The sequence below is a fragment of the Prionailurus bengalensis genome, chromosome D4, assembly GCF_016509475.1.
Source record: "Prionailurus bengalensis isolate Pbe53 chromosome D4, Fcat_Pben_1.1_paternal_pri, whole genome shotgun sequence".
NCBI lineage: Eukaryota > Metazoa > Chordata > Mammalia > Carnivora > Felidae > Prionailurus > Prionailurus bengalensis.
The window spans coordinates 11,977,879-12,000,367 of NC_057359.1; the positions used below are offsets into that span (position 1 = coordinate 11,977,879).

Consider the following 22,489-nt stretch of genomic DNA (forward strand, 5'->3'; position numbering starts at 1 on the left):
ATGGGTCTGTTTCATCGCCCCCGTTGGACAGGCAGGGAACAGAGGCTGAGAGGTGAAGGTAGCAGTTTAGCTAAAAGCAGCTGATGAACACTGAAATCGGAACCTCCTATGGTGGCTGGCTGTAGGCAAAGAAATGCTTCACTTTTCTCACTCTGTGAATCTGGTGACTTCACACGCACGAGTCATGAACAACGAGGACCGCCACCCCGTGTCCTGAGTAAAACCGGGAGCGAGGCATCACTACAGGCACGAGAGGCACATGTGGACGGATGACCTGAAAAACGGCAGCACGCGTGCCGTTACTGACGGAGGCCCCTGGCAGACGCACAGGCTGCTGTGTGCGCGCTGTCTCCCGGGGCCGCACGGCAGCCCGTGGGGGAGATGCTGTCGTTTTGCACAAGCTCGGGGGCCTCACAGCCTGTAGGCGGAGGCAGGATCCAGACCCAGCTTTCTTGGCTCTGGAGTCAATGCTCTTCTGTCCTTTGCTTCAGAAGCAAAGGGGGTAAAAGTAAGATTGCCGGGTCCGCTCTTATCACACCTCTTGCTTCCTCATTCCTTTCATCATCTTCCCAGATGGGAGCCTGCACAAAAAGGGACCCCCTCCTTAGGAGCTCAGAGCCAGCTGGGGGCAGCAGAGCATCACGTGGGCATCCACATGCCTGGGCGGAGGGGGGGGGGGGTGCAGAGCTAACTCCACCTTTCCAGCCTGCCTGCAGGACACGCAAGTCTTAAGCTTCCAAGTATCACTTCCAAAACTTTGAGAAACTTCCAGAACTCATTTTCTCCCCATCTGCATGCTTTGCCCCCAGCTTTCAAGGAATACCAGGGAGGATGGCTGCCTTCTCAGCCATCTCGTCCCAGGGGGCTGTATTCTAGGGAACCAGACCAGCGGATGAGGGTGCAGAGAGCGTGAGCGTCTCCACTCCCTGTGGCTGAAGCCCCGGGGAAGAACAGCTGGCCTTGGACTCCTAACTTCTTGCAGGAAGGCAATTTACTGCAGCTAGATGAATACCCTCCTGGAGAAAAATGGCCTCATTTAAGGAGCCAAGGCTCCCACAGGCAATTTTCTTTAGCTACGGGCTCTCTGCTCAACATGAGTAACAGTGTTTATGCCGCTGTGGCGGGAGGAAAATCAGCACAATGACGCGGACACGGCCCCACTGTGTGTGTGTGGGGGGCTCTATGGTTCCAGACCTTCATCACGGGGCCATGGCCCCTGGCCCTGAAGGGAGCTTCTAAGACCTGCCAAGCTTGAGGAGAAGCCAGATGCCTACGAAGCTTGAAGCCCAGAGGCCTCCCCAGCAGTTCCAGGGATGCCTGGGGGAAGAAGGCCCAAGGGAGGAAGGGGCCCTGCCTCTGCGGTGAATGAATTTTCTCCGTTGACTGTGATGCCTGGGAAGATGGGGGTTAGGACTCACTGGCTTGGTGACAGGAGGAGCTGCTGGTTTTCGTGAGGATGGAGAGCTGGCAGGCGGTGCTCCAGCCGCTGGCGGGGGCGGGGAGGTAGGAGCAGGAATCCTAACTGTCCTGTGGTCTAGAGGGCGATGCTACACAACCGAGAATGATCCTCCCCAAATGCCCTCATGCCCAGGAGACATGCGCTTGGGGCCCTCATGGGTCTGACTGCTTTCCTTCTCCTCTTTCCCCTCATTCTAAGCCATCCTCAAACTATACCAGCGGGCCCCTACCTCAGGGCCTTTGCACTTGCTCTTTTCTTAGTCTCAGTTGATGCAGGTCTCTCTTCAAATGTCACCTCCTCAGAGAAGGCTCCGTTGATTATCCTACCTGAAATAGCTCCTGTCCCGGCTTTATTTTTCCTTACAGAACTTCTGGCTATCTAGCTTAAGTACATTTATCTATTTATTTTCTATCTCCCTATGAGCATCATACTGAATACCTTGTCTGTTTATTCAGCCTTGTATCCCTAAAACAGTGCTTGACACATAGTAGGCGCTCAACAAATATGTGCTTCATGTATGATTGAGACCGACTCAGGCTCTGAGAAAGAGAGAGAATCTGGCCCACCCAAAGGCAGCCCAGGTCACCCAGCGGGGAGATCCGGGGAGGCATCCTTACATCCTCAGACTCAAAGACGTGGCATATCATCTTGTACTGCCTTTTTCCATCCTGGGATGGGTGGGAGGCTTCCACATTCTCCTGGGAGTTGGAGCGGGGCATCCGCCTGCGGGCCATCAGTACGACGATGTTCCCGATGTCCGCTATATAGGAAATGGTCCTCAGAGGGTGGTCCATCATCGTCTCCTGGAGGGCATAAGGGAGAGGATGCTGAGTCCAGAGCAGCATCTAATGGCCCATGAGAGAGTCTGTCACCCCACAGCCCGGCCAAGTGCAGTCCCCGTGTGGCAGGTGGGGGGTGGGGGCTGGGTTCAAAGGCTGCTCCCAGATTTACATGCACCCACTCAGGCCTGGGGGCAGTTCCCTGGACTAACAGTGACCCAGAGCAAGAGGGGGTCTGTGGTACGTGAAATAAACGTTCAGTCGTTTTACAACCAGTAGAGTCTCTGGTGGAGACGTTAAAAGAATAAAATACCCACATGTGACGGTTGCATTGTGCGTGTGTGCGTGTGTGTGTACGTGTGATTTTAAACAAAATTTCGTAAAAGGCGAATCTGTTCAAGGTCACGAATCTTCTCGTGAAAACTTATGAGAAGGATTTGCAAACAGCATCCACGGCTTATTTTTTCCTTAGATCTTCAAGGAAACGGTCCCAGAGCACCACGGCCCCCTCCCCCGCAGCGGGCGCCGCAGACACAGCCTTCTAGCTTGTTTGGAAGCCAGCAGCTGAGGACAGGGGACCTACGGACACGGGCACAGGCTGGGAGCGGCCACGCTGGGAACTTCACCCCGGGAAAGGTGGCCGGCCAGCTAATACCTGTGTGTCGGCATTCAGTACTTTGATTCTCTGGGTAGAAATGAAGAGATCCACCTCGGTCATCGGCTGAGATTCCCCTTCGGGAGCCTGAGAAGAAAGATGCACCAAGGGAAAGCTTAACGCCTCACCCCGACTCGAGGGCACGGGAGCAAGGTTAGCTCACACACAGAGGCACTGAGACACAGTCACCAGAACGGCAGGGCTGACTCCCGATTGCGACCGCCAAAGCAGAAGGGACCACAGAGGACGGACTCACGGACGAGGGTGAGCGTTGCCGGTTAAGGGGGAAGACGCCCAGTCCCCTCTGCTTCTCCCCCTACAGAAGAAGGGTGTGACTCTGGGAACAATGGTCGTGAACTGCCCTTTCTACAAGGCTTTTGGAGCCCAACAGATTGGAGAGTAAGGGCAAGTGACCCACACCCCGAGACCTTGGAGCAGTCAGAGTGGCTGCCCCTGTTCAAGTGATGGGGGACAATGTTTAGAGCAGGAGCAAAGTCATTTGGATGCAGTTCTGGTAAAAGGGTCTTCACATTCGCACACCATCACAGCGACACAGAAGCCGTACCCACTCCTGAAGCCACCCCATTAAGAAGGAGCCCCAGATGCCTCAACACCCCATAGGTAGCCCACAAGCACCTAGAAGCTCGATAACCAAACAAGCACATCCGTCTCGTTCACTTAGGGTTTAAGTCCGCACAGTGTGGTTATTAGCGAGTTTTCTTTTTTGCATCCAGCAATCTGACAAATCCACAAGTCAAACGTGACTGTAATTGAACAGACCCAAGTCCCTGCCACATTAATGCTCCTGAAGGGTGGGAACTTTCACACTCCTGTAGGATTCATTTAGCATCTCCAATCCGCTGCCTGTTGTCTCTCTGATGTGAAATGGCTCATGAGCAACAGAAAACAGCCACTTTGGGCAACTCAGTTTTGAGAAACGTTGGCTAATGGGGCGGTTCAAAAAGAAATCTGAACGAAAACTTGCTGGATGCAGAAAACAAAAACACAAAATAATAAAAAGGCAAAACGTAAATAAATGAAAAGAACAGGCATAACACCAAGCTGATGACGTTATTTGTACTGCACCTTCTTTCTGCTTTTGGCTAATTTCTGGGCCATCTGCTTAGCATGGAAACAGAGACAGGAGAACAGTTAGAAAAGAATTTGCAGAGACTCAAAGCCAAAAAGGGAATTGACAAACTAGTATCAATAGTGCATAAAGCATTTCTGTGTCAGGAGAACTGACTTTAAAAAAATCCTGGTCTACAGACAATCAATTTCCTAACTCACGATTTCGTAGGTGGCAGGGGCCGTAGGAGGAAGGAAATGGATTGAGGTGCTTTTTCTATGTAACTGTAATCGATGCTTTCAAAGAACCAACTTGGTTCTGTTGATTTTCTTTATAGTACGCCTGTTGGCTACTTCCTTGATTTCAACCTACATCTGAATTTCCTTTTACTTTCTTTGGATTACATTTGATTTCTTTTTTTTCTAGCTTCCTGAGATGAAAATTTAAAGGACAGATCTTTAAACTTGTTTTTGCCCCAATACATTCATTTAAAGCTGTGAATCTCCCTCCAAGCACTGCATTAGCTGTATCCACAAATTTGTCATATTCCAATCTAATTATCCCTTCAAAATGTTTTCTAATTTCCACCGTGAGTTTTCCCTTGAACTTTGGATTATTTGGAGTGGTGTTATTAATTTTAATACATTTGGGGATTTTCTAGTTTTCTTTTTGTTACTTATTTCTGAATTAATTCCACTGTGGTCAGAGAACATACTGAATTGTGCTGGGTTCTTAGCCCTATGATCCAGAACATGACTGACTGTGGTGAATGTCAGGTGACTTCAAAAGATGCATTCTTCAGTTGTTGGGAATAGTGTTCTACCAATATCAATGAGGTCAATTAGGTTGGTTAAGGGTACAGTTTAAATCTTCTGTGTGCTGCCTGATATTTTTGTTTGTTCTAAAGTTTACTGAGAGAGGTGTGTTAAAATCTCCAGCTGTTACTATGGATTTGTCCCTCTCTCCTTTTGGTTCTGCTAATATTTGCTTTATCTGTTTTATATCTGTGTTATAAGGTACATACAGATTTAAGGTACTTGCGTCTTTCTGTTGGATTCATCTTTTTATTGTTCATCTCTAGTAATAATTCTTGCCTTAAATTTGTGTACTATTAATGCAGCCTATTCCTAACTAGAAATAGATTAACATTCGTCCCCCCACCTTTTCTCATAAGTAAAAGAGAACACAGTTGATTAAAAAAGAGAGACAGACTGCAGCCAGGTTGTCTAAAGCTGAATCCCCGCGCTGCGGCCTACTAGCTGCGTGACTTGGAGCGAGCCGCTTCGTGTCTCTGTGCCTCAGTTTCCTCATCTGTGAAATGAGGATAAAAACAGTATCTACCACATCGGGCTGTTGTGAGGATAACATAAATGTGTGCAAAGCTCTTAGAACAGTGTCTGGTGCGTTACGAGCGCTACATTTGTGTTGGATGTTACAGGATTACAATTTACCTACGTCAGAATGTAATTTCTTGGCTCTTGGTAAGGCTTGCTGGATATACACAGATCCTGTACAAATAATGGTGAGTCAATGGCCAAACCACGCACGCTGTTGTGGTGATGGGGGTGGGTGGAGGACTGTCTGCTCTCTCATACTCCTTCGTACTCACCTGGGGAAAAGCCCTTTTGTTCCCAGCAGCACGTCTCTAGTTCATTAATGAGTCAAACGGGGGTGTCTGTTCGATCTCACTGGAGAGAAACCAGATGAGTCGGCCATCCAAACACCAAGTACCTCATCTCTGGTGCAGCCAGGAAACTAGGGCAGCCCTCCTCACCCCCCTCCCCCCCACAGCTCCTCCTGGTGGCCATGAATTCATGGTGAACAGTCTGCTCTGGCAAAGTCAGAAGGCAGCAAGCGCAAGGGGGTATCGTAACCGCTGCGTGCGATGGTGGACGTGTGTCCGCGTCTGAGGAGTGGCCCTGTGCTGATGCTCCGCCAGACCGTGCAGATTTCTAGGTGGGATCCGACAGTCCCATGGGGGGGGGGGGTGTTCTCATCTGCATCGGCTGCCATCCTCATGATAAATGACCACTGTGAGATCCTCACGTGCATGTGTTTGTTCTACCACTTTCCCTGAAATTATCTGGCCGGCATATAAGAATTGGTGATATTCTCGATACCAAAACCTAACAGCTGTGGGACGGGTCAACGTTCTTCGCTGTAAGGAGCAGGGATCTGAAAGGGTCCTCCTCTCAGAGGAAACTAAGTCTGCTGCCAATGGAACAACCACATTTTTTTTTTTTTTAACTGGGATGGTTGATGAAGAAAGAGAATCCAAATGGCCAACCAAGTTTCATGAAAGGCATCCTGAGATAATTTCTATGAAGCGAAGGAGATTTTATGCACCTAAAGCAATACCAGGTGCTCAACCACATGTGGTGCTCAGGTGTCCGGAAACCAATTCTAATCTGAAGTTTACACACGACACGCGGGAGACGGTCGGATCCGGAATGAGAAATGGCAGTAGCAGAGAAGCCCGAGAGGACTAGAAGGCCCGCGTGTGTCGTAAAGCAGTGAGTGACAGCATCCCTTGCAATCCTCGTGATTCACGGGACCGACTGCGGCTTGCCCCTCAGTAAGCTGTGGCACCAGGGACATAAACCGTGGAACTGTCACTCACCCTCTCACTCTGCGAGGCGTGTTTACTGTCGTTAAGACTCTCGAGGTTAGTCATGCTGGGGATCCTCCGGACTATTCTAGCTTTTCTTTCCCCAGCTGACATCTACGGGGCACTCGCTAGGTGCCACGTCCTTCTGAGCAGCTCACGTGTGTCGCAGTGCGAAAGCTTCGGGCAACCCTGTGAGGTGCCTACCGTACTCTCCTCTTGCAGAAGCGGCAACTGAGGCACAGAGAGGCTAATTAACATGCTCAAGGGCGCTCAGCTGTTAAGAGGCAGAACAGAGATCCCAGCCCCTGAAATCTCACTCTACTCTCCAAATCACTAGTTGTGTACCTCGGGCAAGCGTCTCAGCGGTAAACCTCTCAGTGTGTCAGTGAAGGGGGCTAATCATACCCACCTCACAGGATTTCCCACCCCCTCCATTTTGAGGAGTAAGTGAGATCAATGTATGTGAAGGACGTGCTCCAAGTGCTCATATACCCTTTTCATGTTAATCACAGGCTTCTTTGAGTCACGCGGGAAATCACGTGGCTTGCACAAAGCCTCACTGGTAGAGATTTTCATTCCACAATGAAGTCCTGATTGTTGACGGTTAAAGAAAACCTTTCCAGGAAAGAACAGAAAAATCTCATCTTTTTGGGACAAGCCAGGGAAGACAAACATGAGAATGGGTGATAATGAGAGCTCCTGAAAAAAAGCGCAGCAAAAAACATCCAACGCCATTTGTGAGTCAAGGACACGAACGTCACAAATGTGGGAAGGATGGAGACACGTGTGCCAGTTCCCGCGTGGACGTGAAGCGGTTTCCGGGGCTCAGGGAAGGGCCCGGCAGGCCAGCCCGTCTTCTGGCCGAAGGGCAGCGATCAAGAGGGTGGAGTGAGGCATGGATGCAGTGGAGAGAAAGGAAGACGGGGTTCCAGCCACGATGGCTTCAAGGCTGGGTCTCTAGGCAGGGTCAAGGCAGGGCTCCCACACTGTGGGACGAATGGGGCGTCTCTATCTACGGTGCTAGAGACACTGACAGCACGTAGGGCAGAAGTTGCTCCCAAAACGTGTTCCAGAGAATCTCAGCGGCACAACTTTCAACAGGCACCCCACAGCGATCGTGTATTCTGTGTTCAGATAACGACGGGAGTTTCTGGTTAAACAAGGTGAATGAGATCTCCTTAGTACAGGAGTTCTCAAAATCTTTGATAGGAGAACGTATGTGGCAAATTCAAAAAAAGGGATCTATTTTGCGGCGTTTCTTGAGCTAATGTGCCAACAGAACCTCATCGGCGGGAGGCACGCAGCGTATTTGGGATGCCCCAGAGCGCAGAGAAAAGATGCTCCACGAGTACCCCAGTGTTGGACAGTCGTCCCCAAATTAGTGTACCTCAGAATCTCCTTGAGGGCTAATGAAAACACAGATTCCTGGGCCCTACCTGCCCCCCACCATGAATTTCGGACTGGGGTGACTGAGAATCTGCATTTCTAACAAGTTCCCGGTGGTCCTGATGCTGCTGGTTAAGGAATCCCATTTTGAGAACTACCTCTTTAATGCATTCCTTAGTCATATGGGGGCTTCCTAAAAGGATATTTCTTCTCAGAAATGACGAACAACAAAGGCAGAAAAGATACATTAGGGAGGGTCCAAAGATGGAAAAAAAAAAAAAACGTAAGAAAAATGGCAGATGTCTTCTAATTCTGATGTTGCATTTAGATCCACCTTATTCATTACATTTTGATAGATGGAAAGGCTTTTAATTTCAGATTCCTCAACCTGCCTTGAATTACTGTTACTTAACCAACCGTCTTGGTTCCCTTATTAGACTGCAAGTTTCTCAAGGTCAAGGATTGGGTCTTGGTTAGTTTTTATCTCCTGAGATGCCTCTCACAAGGGTCTGTAGAGGAACAGTTTGCTTTCTGAGCCAAATTCCTGTTTTCCTCTCACGTTAACTAGACAATTTCGGGCCAAACCACAACTCCAAATTCTCTCCCCATTTGGCAAATAAATTTATAAATTCTTTAAGAAAATATTAATTCTGCAAACTCCAAGTGCGAGTCAGTGAGCACCACAACAGACCCCCAGGAGGGAAGTTAAAGACAGTTCTGAAAGCCCAGGTTCAGGTTCGGTGTTTGCTCAGAGTTAAAGTAGCACAGACACCAGGGCCACCCAAGACTCATGGTGAGGAAGGTCTCACCCACACCCACTGGTCAAACTCTGCAGGCAGAGGAAGGAAAGAGGGGTAAGATGGGGGTCCCCATGGGGAAGAAGGGAAGGAAAAGGAATCAGAAACAGGAGGAGGAAACCCCTCTTGGTTCAGATGACACATCAAGGTGGAAATCACTTATCAGTTTGTCCTGAGGATACTGCTAAGTGGATTTCCAAATAAATCCACACATTTTCCTCTTTCTTTCCTTCCTTTCCTGGACACTGTCAAATCTGTAGCTACCTTCCTCTCTGCATCTTTATAGAGGTGGCCTAGAATGACTCATTCCTGAAAGGTCAGCCTCTCTTTAGGAAACAGGGTGGCACCACATCCCTTACAGAAAGGGGTCTCCTACGCGCATGTGCGGGCCCACAGTGCAGGCGCCCGCGAGACCATCCCCACTGATCCAGAGAAATGCTCTAGGTGCCCTGGTTCCCTCTATGAAATCTCAGGGCACATCCTGACACAGTAGCTTTCTAGAGGAGTGCAGAAATAAACCATGGGTCTGTGCACCTAGCATTTGAAAAAGCATCAGGCTGGGGGTCAAGTCAAACAACTTGACGGGCATTTAAATTGAGGTAAAAGGAACAGGAGGCAGAATATATTTAATGACAGGCAACAGCCCCTTCAGATGCACAGAAGCACATCGCAAAGATGATACTTACAAATGAAATGTAACCATTTAACTTTACCACTCGATAATGAATTCCTTACACTACAATAATTTGCTGTAAAAAATAAATATATGTGTACCAGATGTCTGCTCTGCTCTAGGCAGGTCTAAAATGGATTTATAATCAGACAGTCTCATCTTGCTTGTTATGATCAACAAAACCATCTAATTTTTTTGATTCACATCAACCGTGGAACTTCTGGATACCGATCCTTTGAAGCCTCAAAGCGAACCTTCTGGTTTCTTATCAGGGAGGCTGGACTTTAAGAAGGGAAAACCGCGCTCTAGGACCTCACTGCGGAAATTGGAAGCTGTAATTCACAGCATGCTGGCTCGTGGCCGGGCTCTGGCTCGGGGGGCCACAGCACACGCTGAGCACGCCTTTACGTTCTGGGGATGTGCCTGCTCCCTTCCTCCAGGTCACATGTCACAGGGCAGTGGAAAGAGATAAACTATCTGTGGGACTCAATGGCTGCCACTCAGGAGACCGATAACCAAGGTGCCTAGTATGATACCCTAACCTGAACGTGTGTGAAACCTGGATGGACAGAAGCCGGGAGAACGCATGTCAAAACAGCACAGTTTTCTGCCCTGGGGACCTTCAGGGCTCCTCTGGGGGCGGGCTGCTGCTCTGTTCTGAAGGACTCACGTGAATGGGCTGTGGTGGTGCTCCCTGACGGGGCTGAGGGGTGCTCTGGCGTTCTGTGGGAGTTACATCTCTATGCTGTCCGCCTGCATCCAACACCTGCCCTCCTGCTCAGGTACACCCTGCACCCTTACTGGCTCGATTCACTTCTCACTGGTGCTGCGGAGCCTGAGGGCAAGGCTCTCCCTCTACACACTGCTGTTTTCTCTTCCTTCCGGAGACCTTGCCCAGCCTTGCACACACAAGTGCTCAAGAAGTCGTTTCTCCTGGATTAAGGACCCTAAGTGACTGGCCTACACTTGTTCTTCTTCCTCTTTCCACACTGCCTCCGCGACACCAGGAGGTAACCGGGGCACGTGTGCACACGACCACACAGGAAAGGGAAGGGTTCCTTGAGGACGAATGGGATTTTGACCGGCTGAAGCTGGACAGAACCAAATCCGGGGAGTCCTAACCTGTTCCAACTTGCTGGAAATACCTGGTTCTGGGTTTCGGTGGTGCTGGTATCCCCGGAGCTCCAGGTGGACTGGCCCTGTGGCCCCAGCATGGCTGCCCAGTGGTTCTAGGTGCTGGTGGTGCTTACTGGCACCAGAAGTGTCCCTGGAGCCCTAGGTCTGTCCGCGATTCCAGGTGGCGCTGGCATCATGGTGGAGATTCTAGAGCTCGGCATTTCCATTGGGATCAAACCAGTTCTAGCTGGCTCAAAGTGGTTGTGAATGGTTTCAACCAGATGAAAGTCGTTCTTGCTGGATCAAAACAGGCTTGCTCCTTTTAAATCTTGATAAGGCAGATGCCAATCGGTCATGACTGGCTCAAGCCTGTTTAAACACTGGGCTAGCTACCTCGTTATGGTTAGATTTGATCCAACGGCTCCCTGCGCCTGGAGCAAACCAGTTCAATCTAGCCTGAGCAGGGTCAGCTGGCTCAAAAGCAGGAGGCTGAGTCTGAACCACGCCTGTAACACCAAGTGTTCAAGTCACTGACTGCGACGTGCGTGAAAATCCAGGGATAAAGCTCTCGTGCTGGAGAGGTGATGCTCAAAATGACATCGTTCCTCATGCTACCAGCTTTCCAAAGTTTATGATCATATGTGCTTTTTCTTAAGACTGGCCATTGAGAACACCCCAAGTATACAGCATTTATCCAAAAGGACTCAGGCACACCTTTTTTCTGTTGGCAGGTACACCATCCCAATCCGCTCTCCCCTACACTTGGGACTAGATATGCATGAGGTACGGGGGAGACCACCGTGGACGGCTCAGGCTGCCGCACCCACCCCCGGCACGCCCTTACCTTGATCCTGCTCACGGCTTCCTGGGCCTGCATCATGCGCACGTTTTTGGAGGGAGTTTTGTCTGAGAGCAGCTGGGTGGAGCCAAGGTAATTGGCAGCAAAAATGATCCCATCGATCAAGTCTTCGGGGTCACAAGGTCCGGGAACTGGAACACACAGAGCCGCAGGGGTGAGTGAAGCCACCCTGGGGTGGGCCCCACAAATCGCTGACCGCACAAGCACCCTCCCCGACCGCTCAGTGCCAGCACAGGTGGCCCCCGCGGTGGAGACCCTGAGCAGGTGCATCACCCTGCCAGTCCAAGGCACCTCTCCGGGTCTGCCTTCACTCACACCTTGTTTTCAGAGGGAAGAAAGAATTTCTTCTTCATCCACTTTGCCCAGGCCATTTACTGGGAGAAATGATGTGTTTATTTAAATATGAAACACACAACTCAGTGACAAAGGATGTTGTTTTTCCTGTTAGACTGGGAGCCCTTTGGGGACAAAAGACCATGTCATGTTCGTCTTTGGCTCGCATGTCTAATCAGTGCCTGTCACCCAGGAGGCATCAAATAAATGTTTGCCAGACAAATGGTTAGGTGAGCAGGAGGCTGCTTTATTAGAAAACCTCATTTTAAAGCGCCACGTTCGCATCTCTCCCTTCCACTTTATGCATAATGGGGAAAACAAATCTTACCAATCGGAAAAATGGGCATTTGTTTGAGAAGGTCTGGATCCCTAGAATGGCCTCTGACCCCAGCTCTGTGAGGCAGAGGACATTACCCTGAGTCCCCTGATGTCAACCTTGCTGACTTACAGGCTGTGGTGTCCCCGGCTTGCAGCCACACACGGATCAATTCCGAGGAAAAGCAGAATTTTCTGTTCTCACTGACCAGCCTTTTAAATTAAACCTTACTTTTAACATATTTAAAATGGGGGCATCTGATTCTAACCATCATCACCTGCAAACCCTACTTGAGATTCAAACATGTCTGGGACTAATAAATGACTTGAGAACAGATGCACAAAGAAAGGCGTTTTAATTCTGCAGTGAAAAACATATGTATTTTCTTTGGCTTGAATGCCATATTTGGGGAGATTAAAATATACATTTTTAACCCACTGTTAAAACCCCAGGCTCTTAAATTAGATAACTGGCAAAGGAAACAATTTGCTTTTTCCTTTTGGAAAGCTAATCTGAAATGATTTTTATTTTTATCCCTCAATATCGAGCTCATCTTGAGCTTAACCAGCTGCTTCCCATGGATAAGCTACTTATCAGAGTTCAGTCTTAAAACAATCTTATCGTTTTCCTAAAGCCAAGGTGGTGGCTGACACAAAGAAATTAACAGCATTTTAGGAAAGGCCTTCACCAAGCATCTGCGTAGTCAATAAATAAGGAAACGTGTTGTCTGCCATATTCTCGATCTTTCCAAGAAAGGCTTCTGGCGAGTGATACTCAGCCAAACCGGCCTCAACTATCGTGCCAGTGGTTCACCTTCTTCTCCAAGGTCACAGACGTCCCGTGCTGAAACTTTCATAGAGGTGAGAAGGATTCAGGGTATTGGCCACATACAGTTTTAGTTGTCCAGCCGGGAAGCACTACTCTAACTAAAATAACACATGGACGGGTTTGGAACCTACATTACACTTTGTAAAAAAGTAAAAGATTATCAGTCTCCTATCATAAATTCCCGTGCGGGGTTTACAGTGTTAAACATAATCATGTTTGCCCAAACAGGCATGGAGCAAAAAGATCTCATCTGGGATAGTAACTTTTAAAAACCTTCCATTTATTTTGTGAAAATAATGAATGTTAAAAGAAAGATAAAGAATTAACCACGTACTTCTCTACGGGCCTTCCAGGATTCTATGTTCATCTCTGAGTTAGCGCTATTCCCCGAAGAGGGTCTCTCGTCAACCATGGTGACTGTGGATATGCGGGTAGGTTTAAAAGCAATCCAAACAATACTTAAATGACTACATAAATGCCGACCAGTCAAGAGACAGTTACACTGGACCTAAGTAAATTATGCATTTGAGATATGATCTAAGGCCACTGATCCTCCAGGGATTTTGAGGATAATCAAATGTCACTGTTGCTAGATCATACCCTGGGAAAAAAGCCGTTATGTTCGTAATTTCATTTTAGAATTTTTTTTTTTAAGTTAAAAAAAATTCACATTATACTGGTCCTAAGTCAAAGAACTGCAGGTTTCGTTTCGGCCTTCTGGAACGTGTTTGTCCTTTCAGGGAGGGCTCCGTGTTGCTCACACGTTATGTCCTCACGCCTTCGTGAATGCTGAGTCTGGGGGAGCGTCGCTGAAGAAAAATGGAATTTCCAAACTTCCAAAAACTCCCCGAGGAATACTCATGGAATTCTTGGGCCTCACAAAAATGGCACGAATAATTCACAGGTTACTCAAGAAAGAAACCTGAGTGAAACAAACCTATGAGCTTGACCGAGGCTGCAGGACTGCAGGGTCATAAAGGTCTAAGAATCCTGGTAATTCATTCTCACACTGACTATTCATTCATGGGATCCAAGGGCCAGACAGAGCTTCACGGTGGTGTTCTGGGTGGTTTCTAGTCCCCAGAAAATCCTTTTTCAAGAAAATGTCAAACTACCCTACCTGAAAAACTAACCTCCATCCTCTCTGGTAGAGGGTCGTGGCACCTCTAGCTAATGAGCACCTTTGTGTGGATGAGGAATAGGCACTCCGTTTGTGGGGCCTGACCTCAAGCTGAGCTGTCCCGCGTGGGCCAAGTTCTGACCCCACTAGGCCTCCTGAACGGGTGCCCTTGAGCAGTGAATCACCTGCACAACCATACGTGGCCACCCTACACAGAATACCATTTACCTGGAGAGCTGTGGAATCAGACTGCCAGCTCACAGCCTGGCTCTGAAACTTGCTAACTGTGTGATTTTGGGAAAGGCACTCACCTCGGCTTGAGTAAAAATGCCTCAGTTCTCTCCTGTGTAACATGGGGGTGTGAAGTCCACTTCACAAGATAGATATGAGGATTCAATAAGTTATTACATGAAGACCGTGTATCACAGAGTACAAGCTTGATAAATGTTACTACACTTAACTCATCCAAGCAAGAGATGAGAATTATTGGGAAGGTCTTTTTTTTCCCCCTTCCCTAAATTTAGAGGACCAAAAGTCTCCTTTAAACTTCATACCCAGTTGAGTGGTTCTTGATGGATGTAAGAGGTGTCCTGGACTAGAGGAGAGGAGATTTGGATTCAGATGGAATATGACCATTTCTAAGCTGGAAACAGCCCTCAGCCTCCGTGCACCCTCTCTTGGGTTCTCAGGGACAGAATCAGCAAAGGTGAGGAGGGAGGTGAGGAATCTTTGACAGGCTCGCGGCTGTTTTCTTTTAGTTTAAAATTCTCTGATCATTAAGACTGTGAATAAGTGGTTCTGTGGCCTTTCTTCCCCACTATGGTCTTACCGCCCAGTGCTTCAAATACCCAAAATGCTAGAAGATTCATGCACGACTCAGTACTCAATTGCTTCCTTTTCAGCTCTTACCTTCAACGTAGGTTGGGAATGAGGCCAAGCTTTTTCTTGACTGTAATCAAGACAAAGAGGTTTCAGAAAGGGCAAAGCGTGATGAAAAATGCATTAACACAACTTTATCCATGCAACATGAAAAATAAATAGATCACCAATGACAGATATTAATCAGGTGTCGACCGTTCTTGGTTATTACGGAGAGAAAGGTGTGAACAGACACACACACTTCTTATTAGAGGTTACCCAAAGCCCAGAACATCCATTCATATTTTAGGTAACCTGAAAATCTCACATTCCACAATTAGATGTCCATCCGCTTAAAAAGTTTCTAAGTGAAAAACTGTTAGATGAGTAAAAGCACCAACAATGTGATTATATGTTGAAATCAAGATTTCTCTTGGAGAATTTTATTTCCCTTCAGGTCTTTGCTTCAGTCATCTCTCACTGTGCTAAAAATGTTTGCCAGAGTTTTCCTCTCCTTTTGTCCCTTGTTGGTTTAAAAATTCCATCACGTAAGTGATTAGTATATGTTACCTTAACATAAGAACATAAACAAAGGAGTGAATTGAAAACTGTGGAATTTCTTATACTAAGTAACACCTCACAGCAAGGGTCTTCCAGCAGCATCGTTGGGCTGTGGGCATGATTGGCTAGAAACCTTCTAGAACCTGACTGGACGGCAGTTTCAATGCTAGGTTGCAGAGGAACAATACTTACCATTTGGTTCCTCCCGTAACTGAGTGGCACAGAGAACTCTGAGTGGCCTAAGAGTAGGAAGTTCATTCCCGCTCTCGCCACAGAATTTGTACCTGATGTGTTGGAGGCAGGGTGATGTGAGCATTGCAGGAGAGTGGAGAGCCACTGTCAAAAACAAGACTCCTTCAAACGAGCAAAAAGGAGGGTCTGCAAGGCCCAGGGCTGTCCTCAGAAAGCCTAAAGATTTTCATGGCTAAGAGTCTGGTGGGTATGTCATTTCAATCTGTATGTTTTAGAAAAAGGGTATCTTATACAGCATAGCTGCTCAATGGGTTGATCTGGGTTGATGGTAAACTCTGGGGTGCCTGGCGGCTGGGAGAGGTAGGGCCTAAAAGAGGGGGGACACCAGGGGAAGAGCTCTGTCTTGTAGCACCTTTGTAGCAAAGGGATGACTAGTTAATAAATACCTGCACAACACTCTAAAAATAGTAGTGTTAGCTGTTCTATATAAAAAAAAAAGGGAGAGGCAAACACACCCAGGCTTAAGACTCTGTTTCAATTCAAGACAATGACGAGAATTCAACACGAATCACACAACATAGCACACAAGGCAACCTGTCAGTAAACCTTCCGGAATGTACACGCGGGGATGAAATGGTTCGTCACACCGAAGACGGTGGGTTTCTTATTTCAGAAGGGATAACCTTTAAGGAAACTACAAATACAAGTCCACTGGGAATGAAAGGTCATTGGCTCCTTTTGTCCCTTGCTGGTTTAAAAATTCCATCATGTAAGTGATTAGTATATGTTACCTTAACATAAGAACATAAACAAAGGAGTGAATTGAAAACTGTGGAATTTCTTACACTAAGTAACACGTCACAGCAAGGGTCTTCCGGCAGCATTGTTGGGCTATGGGCGTGATTGGCTAGAAACCTTATAGAACCTGATCGGATGGCAGTTTAAATGCTAGATTGCAGAGGAACCTCTGCATTTATGGAAACCTGCTAAGCTAAGATAGGTGGACAGGAAGAAAGAACTACAATTTCAACTTCACTGGTGCTTGACGTTGGTTTTACTTTTTCGTTGATCCAAGGGAAAAGAAAGGGTCAGCTGAGGGGCAACAGCCAGCTCTAATTCTGGCTAAAAACAACAAAAACTGTGTAACTTCACGGTATGTAGATGGGAGCCAGTCTTCACAAAGACTAAAGATCTTAAAATTAGTATTTCCCAACCACCTTCCTCGTCCTTGCCCTCAACAGCAAGGGGCCTGGGGTAGAGAGGGTTTACTTTGTTTAATCAAAATGGGTTGGCCTCCAGGTACACCCAAGAAGCCAACTCAGACTTTCTTGGCCTATTAGGATACTTTTCTGAATGCTCACTTCAAGGACAGTCCCCAGATTTTAGCAGAAGCTACGAAAGGATTACTTGAGTCTATAGTTCTAAAAGCTGCCGTTTTTATTTAGAGCCACAACGGAGGGCATTTGGTACATTTACTTATTCTCTATTCATAAGCTCATGACTGGCTTTCTTTAGTCTCTGGGGTAGTAAGTTTTTTACGAAAAGAGTTTTGAGAAATGAAAGAATCTCTAATTATTGCACACAAAGAGGATTTTCATCATTATTTCTAAGGATATGCAGAAACATGTGCCAAGTCCTGTAGGAACCGAGAAATAACACATTTGCCTTGCTTATTATATCTGATGAATAATCAAATGCTGAATATTCAGATGTCTGATTAGCCCTTTGTTTCCTCACATGTGGACAGAGATGAACATGAGTTGATCCTTCACATTCAAGAATTAATAAAGCCACAGTCAAGAAGATGAAAGGCCAAAGTCCTTGGGATTTTGCAGGAGACACTAAACCACGGGCAGAGCCAGGAGACCCGACGACTGGAGTCATGACATACAAGTTACCTTGTCCACGCAGCGTGTGGCCTGCGGGCACTTTTTGCCCCAAGGGCAGAAGACCCTGGCATTCAGACCCTGGGCCCACAGGAGCTTTGGATTCACAGCCTGCCCTGACCCCTTGTGGGCCCTAGACCTTGGGTAAGTCACTGAGCTTCTATGCTGCCTCAACCACAGTGTGAGGACAGTGAGTCCTACACCTCACAGAATTACTGTAAGGATTAAATGAGATACTATCTATGATTTGCTTGGCCCGATGCCTGACCGCTGTAAATGCTCGAGAAACGGCCGCTTTTTGTTAGTTATGATCACTGTGGCCTTGATTCTTTTCTTCTTGTTTCTTGTTCTCACCCATCCATGTACTATGAACAAAGGATAAGGCAGAGCTGTGGGATCTAGGGTCCGGAGAAACAGTGACCTAGTTACCCTCCGTTCCCATGAGGTAGGGTCTGAGGACAAGACCAGAGGAGGACAAAGCGTATTTCGCATTTAAATTTTAATGTTGGTGTGATTTCAGAGAAGGTCTCCTTATGTTCGTTTGGGTTAACATACACAGGTTATTTAAAAATCTACGTCTCCCTGTGTGAAGAGTTAATGGCAAATGTGTGTGTACTCAGTGATGCTTCAAGGGTAAATTTTAATGAAGACTCCCTTTAGAAGCGATCTGCCACTCGCTGTGAAATGGAAACCGCTTCCTTTTGTCGCATGTAACGTAATATGCTTAACAAAAGGGAGGAAAAGGAGACAGTCATTGACTATATGCTTTACCTCTTTCGTGCACAGCCTCGGCACTGGCTGGGCTGGAGTGAGCTGAACCCACCTGGAGACCACATAAGGCACAGGCCCACAGATACCCGAGGCCACTTCATAAATAGCTGGGGTGGCACTTGGCTGCGGGTCAAAGGACAACAGTGTGGGAAAAGGCAGCGCCCCCCCCCCTCCAGGAGGAACACCTGCCTTTTTACTACCTTGCTTGGAAGCAAGCATCATTTAGTAGCGCGACCACGTGACTTGCTGTCGGAGAGGGACACTTCCGGGCTGTGCTCTCTAGGAGTCCTTAGCCACACACGACTATTTAATTAAATTGGAATAAAATGCAAAATTCGGTTCCTCAGTCCCAACAGCCACATTTCAAGCGCTTCCTAGGTGCATGTGGCTAGGGACCACCATATAGGATAGCACAGAACTGAGTATTTCCACCAATGCAGAAAGTTCTCTTGGATAGGGAAGAGTGGAGGGGCGCCTGGGTGGCTCAGTCGGTTAAGCGTCTGACTTGAGCTCAGGTCATGATCTCAGGGCCTGTGAGTTCGAGCCCCATGTTGGGCTCTGTGCTGACGGCTCAGAGCCTGGAGCCTGCTTTGGATTCCGTGTCTCTCTCTCTCTGCCCCTCCTCCGTTCACACCCTCTCTCCCTCTCAAAAATAAACATTAAATTTTTTTTAAAAAAAAGAAAGGGAGAGGGGTGCTCACTAGCTGCACTGCTCGCACAACAGGTGTGGACTGGAAGCCACCCTAGGTAAACCAGGACCAGTGGTCATCCTGATGCCATGAGAGATATTTCACTTGGGCCTGAAATAAACGGGTACTTAAGAAACCAGTCCATTTCCCAAACCGAGGTTTGTAATACCCCGAGGAAGGATGCTGCTACACAGAGTTCTTCCCCTCCAGTTTCTGGCACTGTCCTGGAGAACTTTCTGGAATGATGGAAATTCTGTGTCATCTCCCCTGTGCGATGCAATAGCCACAAGTGACATGCGGCTACTGAGCACTTGACCTGTGGCTAGCGTGCCTGAGAAGGTGCACTTCTGTGTCGTTTATTAATCAAAATAGACACCTGTGGCCGGTAGCTACCAGGCTGGACGGTGCGCCTTCAATCACCGAACTCCAGGCTGGAGAGGAGAAATCCGCATTTCTCTCCCGTGAGGGGAATTTGGGGGATTTGGGCAGGAAGCTGAAGAAAGCTCACACCAGAAGAGTAAGACAACACACGGGCCGGTGGCTTCTGGAACAAAACGGCACCCTACCTCTTTATTCGAGGAGGCCTCCGCGGGGTCGCTGGGGTGAAGGGGTATGCTCGAAGACTCTGCCCCCAGGGGAGGGGAACTGCCAGGAGACGGGGACTGGAACACAGCAAGGGAAGGACACAGTGAGAATTGGGGGGGTAAGGGAACACCCGGCCGGGGCGGGGGTCAGAGGACAAGGCCCCACAGAACCGAACAAACGCTTCCTCAGTGACCAAACTTTCTTGCAGAGAAGCTACCAACAGTACATAAAAGGCCTGCATTTTTTGAGCTCTTTTATTTCTATTCATGTTTTTCATTTTAGAGGTGGGGAGGGGCAGAGGGAGAGACAGAATCTTACACAGACGCCACGCTCAGTGCAGAGCCTGACGCAGGGCTGGATCCCAAGACCCTGGGATCATGACCTGAGCCAAAATCAAAAGTCAGACACGCGACCGCCTGAGGCACCCAGGCGCCCCTTGAGCTCTTTTAGATTCCCACCATATTTTCTTGTTTCGTTTCTGTTTATTTTTGAGAGAGACAGACAGAGAGACAGAGCATGAGCAGGGAGGGGCAGAGAGAGAGGAGACACAGAATCCGAAGCAGGCTCCAGGTTCTGAGCGGCCAGCACAGAGCCCGACGCGGGGCTCGAACTCACAGACTGCGAGATCATGACCTGAGCCGAAGTCCGAAGCTTAACTGACTGAGCCACCCAGGCACCCCTCCCACCATGTTTTAAAGAAAACTTTTATAGCTTTGCCATTTTGTTCCTCCTTGGGCCAAGTGTTTAAACATAGCAAAAGGTGAATAGAGTCCTAAACGAATAAAGCTAACAGGGATACACATGAGTCTGTGGTTTTTAAAATTCTGACAAAGACTTTGGATACTAATGGTCTTACAAAACCACCTGCCCAAGATTACCTGAATGGAAAAGGAAAAATGAAAGCAGGTATTTTTTAATTCAACATTTTAAAATGTTTATTTTTGAGATGGGGGAGGAGCAAAGACACACAATTTGAAGCAGGCTCCAGGCTCTGAGCTGTCAGCACAGAGCCTAATACAGGGCTGGAGCCCATGAACCGTGAGATCATGACCTGAGCTGAAGTCAGAAGTTTACCCAACTGAGCTGCCCAGGTGCCCCCAAACAGGTATTTTTACTTATTTTTCATTTTTTTTTTTTTTTTTACTTGAGAGTGAGAGAGCATGTGTGAACGAGCAAGGGGCAGAGAGAGAGAGAGAAAGAATCCCAGGAGGGGGAGAGGGGGAGGGGGAGGGGGAGAGAAGCAGGACTCACCCAAACCAGGGCTCGTATTTTACCCAAAGCAGGCCTCGTGTTCACCCGAAGTGGGGTTCAAACTCACCCATTGTGGGACTCGAACTCATGGACCGTGAGATCACGACCTGAGCCAAAGTCAGATGTTAACGAATGAGCCACCCAGGCACCCTGAACGTGGCAGCTGGGACTGATGACCAGAAACCACACTACCTGTATTTCTCTAGTCCAGATTTCAAGTATTTTTTTTGGATTTAATCCACAGGCCATTGAAAATTCAGAGAAATTTCAGCATCCAAACAATATGACCTTGGCTGCTCTTGAAACAGTTCAAATATCTTTTATTAAATGATAGGTTTGAAAATAAGGGGTAGAAACATAGCTTCGGGGCATATGGTCCCCATCAGATGTGTTACTGCCTCTGGTGGTGGCACAGGTAGGTCTTGCTGGACGGGGAACAGGAAGCCCCAGGTGAGGGCCCAACACAGCATGTGCTCCGTAAACACCTTCCCAATGAACAGCCAAAAAATCAAGCCAGCAGGCCGGAGGGTGGGACTAGTACGGGCGCTGGAAACCCTCCCCAGCCAGTACCCAGACATCTCTGCATGTGCTCCTGAAATCCTGACAGATGAAGGGCATCTTCAGGCAAGCCACAGGGATGCTGAAGAATACAGCAGCCAAGGTCCTCTGACGGCAAGGATATACCCCGCTTCACCATTTGTTGAAGTCTGATAGAAAGCCTAAAACGGAACCCACGTGACCATCTGTTCTCTGAAGAAGCGTGGCCGTGTGAGGGGAGGTACGTCCCAGACAACGGAAGCTGGGTCAACCAGTGACAGCTGAATCTGTTTCTGATCTCTTGCAACTGGCCCCCTTGGGAAAACCGAGATAGAAACAGTGGCACAGGACCTCTGCATGGAAAAGGAGAATGTTCCACAAGATTGGTTGTGCTGAGTAGGGGAGGGGGTACATTAATACACAGTCCGTTAAGCGTCCGACTTCGGCTCAGGTCATGATCTCGCGGTCCGTGGGTTCGAGCCCCGCGTCGGGCTCTGTGCTGACAGCCCGGAGCCTAGGCCCTGCTTTGGATTCTGTGTTTTCCTCTCTCTGCACCTCCCCTGCTCACTCACTCTCTCTCTCTCAAGAGTAAACATTAAAATAAATAAGTAAATAAATAAATAAATAATGGGACTTCAAGGAGCATTATGTGAAATCATAAAAAAAAAAAAAAATACATCTTTTCCAGAAAGTCTGGATTACAGGAAAACACAGGGGGCACCAAATGACCTGGACGATGATGTGGTGAAATGCAGTTTTATTCACGCTGAGGCTATTCCTGTGAGGCCTGGATTTGATTTCCATGCCCACAGACCTGATTCTGGGCAGGGAAATGAAGACCAAGGAGCTTCTTAATCATTCACAGGCAGAAATCAGCCACTGCCCAGTGAAGCCAAGAGTGTGGGCGCAGGGTAAGAGCAGACGTAAAGGACCCCCTAACTCCACAGCCCCTGGACGCAAGAACCGAGTCCTACATGCCTTAAGAAAATCCCACGCAGAAGTTTTTATTTGGTGCCCAAGAGAGCTGAGGGGTACTGGCTGAGGTTAGCTTAGTGTGGACCACTCAAAATTAATGTAGGAAAGTCCTCACGAGATTACAGGGTCTTTAAAGTTTCCCACTTTTTCAGATTTGAAGAGCTTCCTTAGATATTTACATCTAGG

General features: G+C 48.0%; 1 protein-coding gene across 6 annotated transcripts in view; it reads right to left on the reverse strand.

Annotated features, from left to right (window-relative positions):
- The window catches only part of APBA1 (amyloid beta precursor protein binding family A member 1), a 206,236-nt gene that overhangs the window by 19,552 nt on the left and 164,195 nt on the right, over nucleotides 1-22,489 (reverse strand). For 2 of the 6 annotated variants that reach the window (XM_043566565.1, XM_043566564.1), the window contains exons 3-8: nucleotides 19,522-19,617; nucleotides 14,908-14,947; nucleotides 11,387-11,532; nucleotides 3,980-4,015; nucleotides 2,894-2,980; nucleotides 2,077-2,262 (exon numbers count right to left, since the gene is read on the reverse strand). In XM_043566565.1, the coding sequence (XP_043422500.1) occupies nucleotides 2,077-2,262; nucleotides 2,894-2,980; nucleotides 3,980-4,015; nucleotides 11,387-11,532; nucleotides 14,908-14,947; nucleotides 19,522-19,617 (591 nt within the window). The remainder of the gene's footprint in view (nucleotides 1-2,076; nucleotides 2,263-2,893; nucleotides 2,981-3,979; nucleotides 4,016-11,386; nucleotides 11,533-14,907; nucleotides 14,948-19,521; nucleotides 19,618-22,489) is intronic. The other 4 variants (XM_043566566.1, XM_043566568.1, XM_043566567.1 and 1 more) reach the window with 4 other exon arrangements.